We start from the raw sequence: 12550 nt of genomic DNA on the forward strand, positions 1-12550 counted from the left end.
AAGCTGACTCGCAAACGAATGCTTATCGTATATTTTTGGTGCAAGATTTCACTGAATCCCTTTGAGATTAGTCTTTTTCACTCAGGAATTTATTACAGATGATTTTATTTCCATGACAATCTTCAGTGTTTGTGTTTCTCCCTCTCTTCCCAGTCTGCTGATATGCTTAGTCTTGTGTAGATACATATTTTAAACACAGATGTTGTCTCTTGCATAAGGAATCTGTTTGTTTTGTGTCTCCTACTATCTGCTGCGTTTAGTAGCACTTTTAAATGATTGCTGCAGTCATAAGAAGAAGAAAAAAGCATCTCTCAAATCATATGTTAGAATGTTTAAAAAAATTATATATATAGCTTTTTCTAAGTGCAGTATTATGAGCAGGTTGTTATGATTACAGCCATAAGAATAAAGTTGAACTTTGGATTCATAAACAAAATTGGCCGATTGGAAAAAAACTTGAATTTATTAGCTTTTATTGCCATTTCAACCATATATACCGTAGCTGATGCACAAAACACTACCAACCATATTCACTGATATATTCTGTATGGCAGAAAGTTAATTTGTTACTAAAGCTACTGTATATAAATGTATTCCTGGGCAAAATGGAAAAAAGTTTGTAGCAGATTTTAAATTCAGTGATGGTTGATTTAGATTTTGTACGTATGTGTATATGTTGATAAATTCCTTTGACTAATAAAGTAGATTTACATTGAGAGATGATCACAAAACTCTATCTAAAGCAAAGCTCAGTTTTGAAACTGGCAATGGTAAAAAAAAAAAAAAAAAAACTGAACCTTCCAGTAATGCAGCTAAGCCATCAGTGTTTTGTTTACTTTAGACACATACTGACTCTTCCTCCTTTTATAGGGTTCATAGGGGGGCATTTTTTAAAATTGTGTACAGTTAAAATACAGTTACAATAACTAATCAGAGTTTAGTTAGAGGCTCACATTAAAGCCGTGAGTCACTGTTTATGTAAAGGAACACAAACCCAGGAGTTCTGCTAAGATACAATGGCGATGGTGGTGGTGGTGGTTGTTTTTTGTTTTTTTGTCTTTTAGTTTTTTTTGGAAACTGATGGAATCTTCATGAATATCATGTTTCTTAGCTAACTGCACCTGCAAACACTTTACAAATGATTTTGTTCATATTCAGTTTGGTAAATGAGGCTCCTTGAGTTCTAGAAAAAAATCATTTATGATAATCTCTAAATCCAGAGCAATGTGACTAACAGCTAAAAATAATACAGCACTGACAAGAACTTACATTGACCCCACACACACACAAAAGTATAAAGTAAACATCAATTAGATTTGTAATTTTTGCAACAATAGAGTGGAGTGACACAAACCTCCAGGCCTGAGGGCAAAAAACTCTGGAACTGACTCTTGATTCAAAGGATTCATAGCCATCTAGATGCAAGAAGGAGAGATGTAAATCTCATACTGGCATAAGTTAGCTCTCTGTGTCATGTTTACTGTCTCTGGGATTCAGAAAATTTTGTAGGCAAGATGAGTGTATGCTTTCACTGCAGTTAGATATTGCTTAAGTGTATAATACTGTCCACTACTGGGTCATCCATAAAGCATCCTTCTTTTCTTTCACTTGTAATTGTTCTATGCTTGTCCCAAGCTTTTAAACAGGTCTCTCGCCATCAGTTTTGCAGCGTCTGCTCAGAAGCCTCTTGTCTAGAGCAGTGTAAGGGATTTGAGATAATGCAGTGGTTTGGACACTGAGAGACGACAGCAGAATCTAAAACAACCTGACTTGTTTGTGGCTCGCGAAGCCGGGGCCGTATAACCCCCTTGTGATCCGAAGGACATGAACAGAATCACAAAATGGAAGCATAAAAATGTTTTTCAGCTATAAATATGGAAATAGACAGGATGTGGATCATAGCTCAGCTCATCCAGTTAGTAGCCCAGTCTTTGGTAAAATCCAAAAGTGCAGAGAGAAAAAAAATCATACAGATTTCATATTGCGGAATTATCCATTGATTATTTTACAACTCATAGTGCAATGCTAAATTAAAGTTTTATTTAAAGTGCATTTACAGTCCTCACTATTGATCAGACAGAAGTACCCTGATGCTGTTTGTTATGCGGGTTCGGGAACGAGCAAAAGTGTTGTGCTACTAATGCAAAAGCTAGAGTAAATAAGCAGAGCTCTTTTTTTAAATTATTATTCTAATGGTAATTCATTAAATATTAGCTTCTGCTCAGAAAGTCAGAAAGGTAGCAAAACGAATGCAGAGTGCATGAAATAGCCAGACCCAATCTCTTACAAATGCAAAATCAATAAATCTAGTTTGGTAGCTCGGGCTGTAAAATGGCATGTAATTTTTATTCAGGTGTAGCTGCTGTAGGCAGCAGAATTACACACACACACACACACACACACACACACACACACACACACACACACACAAGAAAGAAAAAAAGAGACTGGTTCTCAGGCTCAGTGCTAGATTTTGAGTAATAGAGGCCATTTAATTGTTTTTTTCCTGCTCTAAAACATTACTAAGCTAAAACAGAGTTTATTAACTCAGATTCCAACTTTAGATAAAACCTAAAAAATCACTTGGTGTATCTTTTGCTTTCTTAAATGAATCGTAGCCGTGCTTCCTTCACCAGGCTTGGCTGTTTACATTGGTGTGTATGCTGATGTGTGTGTCCTGCAGGTGGTACTACATAGTGGTGGTGCCCATGAGTCAAGCTACAATGCACCAATGGGAAAGTCCAGAGGACATCAACCTGGATGAGGTGTGTGAGCACAGCTTCGTTTCTAAGTGTGTTAATTTATAGCTGATTTTGTATGTGTGTATGTAGCAAAATAGATGAAAAGACTATTTGTCAAAATTCAAAAGCAGTCTGTTGGTCTTTCTTACTCTCTCTCTCTCGCTCTCTCTCTCTCTGTATTTGTCTGCATGCTTTTCGCTCTGTCTCTCTTGGTCTCATTAAAAACATAGGACCAGTGGTTCAAGAAACCCTGTAATATTTCAGCACTTTGATAAACATGCCTCTTTAACAAATTTCCTTTATTTATTTTGTGCTGATGATATAACTTTCTGTTCTGACTACAGGCTTCTTCCTCACTCTTCTTGTCACTACAGAACACTTTGTTTTTATTTCATTTATGTCATTAATTCAGACAGTTTGGAGCTTGTTCACAGTGTTGTTGTTTTTTTCTCTCTCCTGAGCTCGCCTTCTCTCTGAGCTATGCTATCCAGGGGTTTTTGAATATAAACGAGTGTCAGGCTTGTGAGATAAATGTGGCATGATTGCATGCAGGGCTTCGGCTGCGCCTATATTATTGCTGCTTTCCAGGAGCACGACTGTGTACAACACACACATAAATTTTGTGTAACTTCCGTGTTTGGCCATGGGTAAAGTATTAGACATAAAACACTGGGCTGCCTCAATACAATAGACTTACAATATATGCTCATGTTGGAGGTGTGAGCTGAGATAAATCATTTATTATGCTGCTGAGATCCCATTTATTTTGTTAAGAAATGAAAAGGGGGAAGATGCAAAAAGCAAGAGGCTTAGGAACCAGAGTTATTAATAGTGTGTTTACACATATGTTTGTTTTCCGGTGTGTGACTTTATGTAATTTTGTGTCCGTGTATATAATGTCTGTTCATTTTTTTTGTACACCTGCCTTTGTATTTTTGTCTCTGGAAGATCTGTATATGTACATAGAGCAATTTTTGTGTGTGTGGTAGTTGTTGGAAGCTGGGGTAGATTCCACCGTGATGAAGAGGAAGAGGAGGCAGACTGACGACTCCCTGAAGCCATACATCGCCGCTAGGCTGCACACATTGCCCGAGAGCTTCATCCTCGGAGACGAGCAGCACTACAGCGGCTTCTACAACAGAGCACTGCTCTCTCAGATCCAGTACCGCGCCTTCATCATGGCTGCTCTCCGGGAACAAGACTCCGTACGACCCACACCCATACAAACACACACACTCACACACACACACATGGTGTTGAAGCCACATTGGTGGCGATTTTAGTGAAAAGGCATGCATTAGTCACTCAGTGGGATGCCTCTCCATCAGATAGAGCAGATGAAATCGATCAGCGTGAATGCTCTCCTCGGAGAAAATCGCTCAGGGCTTTCAGCTGCCATCACTCAGAGCTTCTGTCTCGAGGCAGGGGTTAGAGAGTGTTAGGGAGATTTACGTTACCATCCTTAAGTGTTTGGGACATTTTTGGGTTAGACAAAATTATTATTTTTGGAAGATAGATAGACCCACATTTATGCAGGACCCAGCAGCTGTGATGTTAGCATATAATTAGGCGACTGTTAGTCCAGAAAAAGAATAACACAACCCCGGGATTAATCTGGCAGTGGTCTGATGACTAACATTAGTTTTTGTTAGCCCAACTTGAAGCTAATCAGAGGTGGCAAAAGTACACACATCCTTCACTTAAGTAGAAGTACAGATACGCATGTTTTAAAATATTTAGATAAAAGTAAAAGTACTGACCATACTTTTTACTCAAGTTAAATTAAAGAAGTTTGGGCTCTGTCATATTAATATTAGGGTTGTCAAGCAATTCAAATTTTTATTTGTGATTAATCGTGAGTTAACTCACGATTAATCACAACTTAATCTCACATTATTATCTGTTCTAAATGTAGCTTTTATTAACACTAACACTAAATGTACCTCAAATTAACTTTAAGTTTTAAAATATTCTTGTAAATGTTTAAGTAATTATAGTTTTTTAAATGACGTAAATCATCAGGACACCAAACGAAACCCTTGCTTTGTTTCCACACGGACAGTTAATGAGGTGATACTAAAGAAGATGTACCTCTTCTAATTTTCATACCAATTACATAATCAGGGAATATTTGTTTTCAACTAATGCAAATAAGACATTTTGAGCTTTCTATTCATATATTTATAATGTCTGTGAGGCAAATATTCACTGAGATTCAGGTTGTTTTATTTGTGATCTGTGAAGAGAGATGACAGAGACAGCAAAGAGTGCCCCCTGTCTGTTTTCCTTATTTTACAAAAGCACAGTGTTTTTTCTTTTTAGTATAAGTGTATACAAATAAAATTAGACCCTTTACAGATTTAAACGATGTCTTGTTCTTATCTGTACGATCAAAAAACCCAGAGTAATTAAAGTTTGTTTTTGCATTATGAGGAATAAAACGCCACAAAACATGCCGCCGCATTTGTCGACCCCAGAGGGGTTATTGTTGCGCATCATGGCGGTTTTTGGTGCTGATTTGAGACTTGAAGCATCAGTAAAACAAATGTTTACTGATTACAAATATTTTCTGTTTAATTAATTCTTATTTTTATATCTGAGTAAAGAAATGGCATTTGAAAAAAATGTGTCCCACTGAAAATTTTAATTTGACCTCTTTTATATATACTTATTTATATTTTGAACAAAAAATGGTCAAGCAGAAATGTGCGCTGCATTAATCGCACGTTAGTAAAATTAGTGCCGTCAAAATGAATTTGCCTTAACGCGTTATTAATGAGTTGATTTTGACAGCTCTAATTAATATATCTAGAAGTTTGTCATTTCACCAAATAGATTAAAAGTAAACTACCGAGCCTGTTTTAAAAATGTAAGAAGTAGAAAGTTCAGATATTTGTGTAAAACATTTAATGAGTGAAAGTAAAAAGTGAATAGTGAAGTAAAGTACTGATACCAGAAGAATCTACTTAAGTACAGTAACGAGGTATTTGTACTTTATTACTTCCCACCTCTGAAGCTGATTTAAGCCTAGTGTTAGGCCATGGAGCAGCCTGAATACAGCATTAATCTGATAGTGGTCTGAATAGTGGTAGGCGCAGTGGTTTGCATTAGTTTTAGACTGTTGATAGCCCAATTTTAGTCTGACGGTAGTCTAACAGAAGTCTATTAGACTGACATTAGTCTTACATTAGTCCAACCTTAGCGTGACATTAAGAAGACATTAGGCTAACATTTGGTTGACGTTAAACCTCAACATTAGCCTGACATTAGTCTAACACTGGTCTTACATTACAGACATTACTAAGGATTTAGCAACTAATCCAAGGTTTTTCCTGCTTTACATCCAGGGATAGGCCTCAGGATACTCAGTGACCCTAAGTACTGTATAAAGCTGTTACTAATAACGAGTGAGTAATCTGAAGTCTGCCCAACGTTAGTCTAACACTGATCCAGCATTAGTCTAACATTTGTCTGGCATTAGTCTGGCATTTTCCAAACATCATTCTCACATTAGGCTGATATTAGTCTTACATGAGCCAAATGTTGGACTAACTGCAAATGCTGCCTGTAATTTTGCCCAGCATTAGCCTAGCAATAGCGTCAGCATTCGTCTGCCATCCGTCTAATATTATTCCGATGTTATTTTAAAGAGTCATTATTTCAAAGTTAGTGCCAATGTTAGCAGCACAGCTGGAACAGAGTGCTATTTAAAGGCCTGCTGTCTAATGGGCTATCTGAGGGCGCACAAAGCCTCCATGCATGTGGATGTTTAAAGGGAATTGCACCCAGCAAATTGATCCACTTAATTTTATGTGACGCATGGATCAACATGACTCGTAACAAACAAATTTATCAAGGTGAAAATAAAATGCCGCCTCCTGGGCAGGCTCAGACTCAGTTTTTGACAGAACATAGTGCATGATGGCTTCTTAATGACTACTGCAGCCAAGTGAAGGACTGGATTTCACTGTGCCTCCCTGTGCTCTGCATATTAATGCAGTAATATACACGAATGAAAGACAAATATATTTGATATATATATTTTTTTGTTGTTGTTTGTGGACACCCTGGTCATAAGTATGGTATGCAAGCGAACATTTTTGGAAGGTGTTCCACTAGAGTGCTTGTGGACATTTGTGTTCATCAGCCACAAGGGTGTAAAGTCAGGTACTGATGTAGGGTGAGGAGGTCTGGGGTCTTGTCAGTGTTTTTATTAATCCCAAAGGTGTTCACTAGGCTTGAGATTAGAGTTCTGTTGCAGGCTATTCAAGAGCTTCCTCTCCAAACCATGTAAACCGTATCTTCATAGAGCTCTCTTTGTGCATTTGGGCATTGCCATGCTTGAACATGTTTGGGTTTTTCAAGTTCAGGTGAACGCAAAATGTTATTATACCGCACCCAAAGAAATTGTGGTAACAGTTTGGTGAAGAACCACATATGGCAGGAAAAGTCAGGTGTTCTAATACTTTTGTCCATATAGTGTGTATATATATATATATATATATACACACACAATAATGGATAATGGAGGGTGAGTAATGTAGTGAGAGAGTAGGGTTTTGTGCTAAATACTATAGCTGGGTTTTTTCTGGCTTTTACACTCTCCACATTATCTAGCTGTATGTAGTATTTTATTCATGCAGTAATTACCAATTATTTATTCATACGGCTAGAAGAAGCCTACAATATAAAGCTAATCGCTTGGCTATGTTGTTTTTTATATTGTGCTACAGTAGTTGGTAATAAAAAAAATAGCAGCCACCATACTGGGAAAGGTTTGAATTATAATTTTCATTTTTAAACTCATTGCTAGCTGAGTGTTTATCTGCATCCTTTGTGAAAATGACCAATAGTATGGTATCAAGACTCAGACCTAAGGTACTGATATAAAATTGACAAAAAAGAATTGGGTGCATCCCTGTTTAAGACCTATTGGATATAGAAACATTAACATATAGATGTTTGGTAAAGCGCATAGCAATCTTCTGCAGTGCTGCTCAGTTTGTGTTTCTATGAAAAGCTCTTAATGGAGGAGGGAGGAGGAACTTATCCGTCTGTCACTTTCTCTCTCTCTCTCTCTCTCTCTCTCTCTCTCTCTCTCTCTCTCTCTCTCTCTTTTTCTCCCTCACTCACTCTCTCAGTAAATCGCCCCAGTGCTTGAAGCCTGCAGGCTGCACTCTAATGATTCACATGCCTCTGCAGAGATGGGATTTTTCTAAAGTTATTTTTTGGTTCCTGCTGACGTTTCCAGAGGGAATAGAGAAGGTGTCGCGCTGATGGGATTCATCCACAATGGGTCACTGATGCGTATCCTCCTGTGCTCAGCAGGGTGGAGGAGTCAACGCCGCCTTCGACAAACTCTTTCCCGCTGTTCCTCTCCATCTTTCTCTGCTTCTGAGAGGCGTTTCTAAAGCGATTAGTGTAGAGAGAGTTCACTGGTCGCTCTGCAGCTTTGAAGATTTGCTGGGTTTGACTTCCTTTGCAGAGTAACTCACTGTAATAGAGCTCTTTCAGTACGTGTGTGTTCAGTCAGCAGCTCACAGCTAGCTGCAATTACGGAAAAAAGCTTCTAGTTTGTTTTTAGAAAAGAGGGTGCTTTTTCTCTCGTTTGTAATTTTTTGTTGGCCTCTGAAGTTACTTGCAGTAGTTTAACAAGAGGATGGGTTCTAGCCAAAGGTTACATTTCTCTGGCCACCACAACCTACTGAAGCTAAAAGTATAGGATTAATGTATTAAGACTTAAGAGTTGTAGAACCAACTCTATTGTGCCCACTTACTATGAGAATAGCAATGGCAATTAAATCCATTTAGTTATGGCGAATAAAAGAAATAAGCAAAAGCTTATTGTTTCCTCTTTGCTTGATGTGCAAAGTATGCAGAGTTCACTTTTTTTTTAAATAAGACACATTGGTGAATTGCTGGAAACAGACTGCTCTGTACTTTAAGCCTACATGATGCCTAAGCCAAATGTTTTAATTACACTTATAAATTGGAATTAAATCTGTAACTGTAAGTCTGAGACTTTTACCAGCCATTATTTATAATGTACACTATATGGCCAAAAAGGTTTTGGACATCTGACCATCATACCCAGATGTTGATCTTTCCTAAACTGTAACCATGAAATTGCACACAGTTATACCGAATGTCTTTGTATTCTCTGTTCCAGCCTGACAATACCCCTGTGCACAATGCCATGAAGACATACTGTATCAAGTTTGCTTTAGAAGTAATGGCATGGCCTGCACAGATTCTGACCTCATACCCCCCTGAACCCCTTTGGGATGAACCAGAATGCTGATTGAATCCCAGGTCTTCTTACCCGACATCAGAACCTGACCTCACTAATGTTCTTTTGCTGAATGAGCAAATCCCCACAGCCATGCTCTATAACCTTGTGGAATGCTTTGCCGGAAGAATGGAGGTCACAGTAACGGAGTGGGACTAAGCCCTTTTTATACCGGACCATCAGAACACTATGTCCAGCACCCACATTATAAACTTTAAAATGGCCGAGAGCCCCTTATCTACAGGTTTTACTTTGCTGTTAATCTTAAGAGAGTGATTTATAATGGTGATATAAAACTGAGGCACATCCAGTGTTTCACTCTGGAAAATATCCTTCAATTAAAACTGAAATATCACATTTACACGCATTCATTGTCGTTGACTCCTAATGCTAACTGATATTGACGAAGTAGGTACACTGGGTATTATTGTGTTTCCTGATTTCAGTGGGAAAGAACACAATGTTCTTGAGTTAGTATTGAAAAGCGAAGTGAAATTGTGTTCAATAATATAACCATAAAATTAGACCTGGTATCATGTGGATTCATTCAGTTGTTACTGTATTAGAAATTATGGTGGTCTTTCTAAAAAAAATTCTAAAATGTGTGTGTGTGTGTGTGTGTGTGTGTGTGTGTGTGTGTGTGTGTGTGTGTGTGTGTGTGTGTGTGTGTGTGTGTGTGTGTGTGTGTAGAAAACATTTGCTACAAGCCCATTCTCAGATCCCATCATGGTGCAGGTGCACATGTCCCGTCATGCAGAAGATCCGGAGATGCTTTGGGTGATGGGGCCGGTGCTGGCTGTCGTCCTCATCGTCATTATCGTCATTGCCATCCTGCTGTTCAAGAGGTGAGACACACGGGTCCCTCACCCACTTCATTTATCTGTCTCTGTTAACACTTTTCCTGTCTTACTTTGTCTCTGTCTCTTCCGCTTAGTATCTCATTCCCAGCCCGTCTCTCTTTCATTGTATCAATTCCTGCCTGTCTGTCATGCTTTCTCTCCCATTTCCTCGCTTTGCCTCGACTGTGCGGTAACAAATAGCCGGTGTTAGGTTGGTCAGTATCCCAAGACAGGTGTGTTAAGTGTTGTAAGTTGAGTCAGCGCCACACCGTTTCCACTGTAAAGTATAAATAGTCGGTGTCGTTTACAAAAGCGCTGACTTACACTTACACTGCAGAAGAAGCTGAGTCACACACCCAGCAGTAGACAGGTCCATTAAAGAGGAGTTAAAAATATTGCAGCCATGGGGAGATGGGAGAGTAATGGCACGCATAATTAAACCCATTTCTTCCAGCTCAGCGAATTCAGAATGATACACACTCCAACAATGAAGGGCAAACAAGAAGAAGCTCCTGCATTGGGTGTAACCAAGTTAGAACTGTAAGAGGAGACTAGCATGTTAATGCAAATAAACATGTGTAAATAAAGGTCAGAATGCTCAAAGTACATCAGTATTCTCTTTTCACATTTGCACATATTAGCCATAAAATGCTTCACATGAGCCACACTACACTTTAGATTGATTTTTAAATTGGTCATAAAGCGTTCAATATAGTGTCACAAGACACTGTGTTCTATTATAAACAATACCTTTTTATTTTACTCATAATATATTCAATAAGTAATACACTATAACAGTAATTTCTTAATCACACTGCACATTTTAACATTATCTTATATTAATCACAATATACTCTATAACAGTTATATCTCTCATTAATCGCAATACACTATACCGGTCATATCTCATATTAATCACAATACACTCGAGTAGTCACACCTCACATTAATCACAATGCACTCTATAACGGTCATATCTCCTATTAATTACAATACATTCTATTAGTCACATCTAATATTAATTACAATGCATTCTACTAGTCCAATTTTACATTAATCACAATACATTCCAAGTCATATCTCATATTAATCAAAATACACTCTCTACTAGTCACAATGAGTGACTTTCTTGTGTAAGGGGTTTGTGTTTTTAATTTTTTTAAGTTGTCTGTTTTAGCCAAGTGCAGATTTATATATGAGGATCTCATACTTTTTATGGCATTTTATTCTAATAAAAATGTAATCAAATAAGAAAAATATTTGATTATCCTTCAAAATTCACCTGCAAAACAATACAATGCAAAAATGTCCTTGAAAATGAGTAGTAATCATAGTATACTAACACATTAAGGGAATGGTAATAAAAGGTAGCTGATTTTATTGGTATTTTTTTAAACAAATATATAAAAGTAAACGGAACAAAACCAGGTACAAAAGAAGCTAGGGGGACATTATTGTTGTTAAGTTAGCGACATGACTGCATAGTGGAAAAATTTGGACAATTAAGCAAGCTATGAAAGCTTTTTCCACTGATATTTGTATTCATATTGATATAATTGTGTTATCTTGTTTGAAGGGTATAGTGTACTTGTGTAAGGCCCATTGTTCTGAACAAAATGTTAGTTGTGAGGTGTTAAGCCCATACTGTGAAGTTCAATGCATCAGAAGTGTTGTGGTTGTAATCCCTTGTACTGCGGTCATCATACTAACACTGTTGGCCTGAGGTCCATAGCAGATTTTGCATATCTACTGTAATGGAGCAGTGTTGTGGCTATATGTTCTGGGACCTTTTTCCTGTTGCAATCTACCTACTATAATTACACAAAGCAGTTACTTTTGCAATCTATATTAGTCACAAGAAAGTTTATACTTGTCACAACACACTATAGTGGTCCTGGAAGAGGGCAGGACTGTTTGCTTGTGGGCGACACTGTATATCTGTCTATCTGATGTCTTCCTTTTGTTCTTTGCTACATGGCTACAGCAAACAGGAGAGGTAAGTCTCTCTCTCTCTCTCTCTCTCTCTCTCTCTCTCTCTCTCTCTCTCTCTCTCTCTCTCTCTCACCTGCACTCTCTCTATCTACTCCAGCATGTCTCATTCATTTCCCCAATCTATCACTCAGACCAGTTTCTCTCAGACCTCCTCATTTTACTCACTCTTCTACTCACCCATTCACTCACTCACTCAATTCCCTTTTTCCCCCCTGATTTATCCAGTTTCTATAAACCCCTTACTCGTCTCTCTCACCTCTTCAGTCTTATGTATGTTTCCATTCTGTCATTCCTCCACCATTTCATTCTTCAATCCTCCCATTGTCCAATTTCTTCCCCTCCCTCACACTTCCATCCTCACACTGATCCATGTCTTTCCTCTAGTGTCTTTCTTACCTGGTGCCTGAAGTCTCTCTTTTCCCACTCATCCACTCTCTCACAGACAGTTCTCCATACATGCATATCAGTACACATATGAGTTTATATATATGTGGTAATATGTACTTTATATGCATTGTTTGTATTTGTGTGTTTGCAAATAGTTTTTTGTTTGTTTGTTTATACACTGCTGTACACTGGTTGTGTATGGGTGTATATGAAATGGTAAAATGATATGCATAGCTCTATGTATTTGTTTTTCTAATGGCACAAAGTGTGTCGCCAGTGTGTGGTGGTGGTGTGCTGTAATT

General features: G+C 37.9%; 1 protein-coding gene across 17 annotated transcripts in view; it reads left to right on the forward strand.

Moving 5' to 3' along the window:
- The window catches only part of ptprfa (protein tyrosine phosphatase receptor type Fa), a 216177-nt gene that overhangs the window by 175066 nt on the left and 28561 nt on the right, over positions 1 to 12550 (forward strand). For all 17 annotated transcript variants that reach the window (XM_083568484.1, XM_083568478.1, XM_083568488.1 and 14 more), the window contains 3 exons: positions 2684 to 2765; positions 3731 to 3946; positions 9721 to 9875. In XM_083568484.1, coding sequence (XP_083424610.1) covers positions 2684 to 2765; positions 3731 to 3946; positions 9721 to 9875 — 453 coding nt within the window. The remainder of the gene's footprint in view (positions 1 to 2683; positions 2766 to 3730; positions 3947 to 9720; positions 9876 to 12550) is intronic.

The sequence above is a fragment of the Silurus aristotelis genome (assembly GCF_946808225.1).
Source record: "Silurus aristotelis genome assembly, chromosome: 2".
Taxonomy (NCBI): Eukaryota; Metazoa; Chordata; class Actinopteri; order Siluriformes; family Siluridae; genus Silurus; species Silurus aristotelis.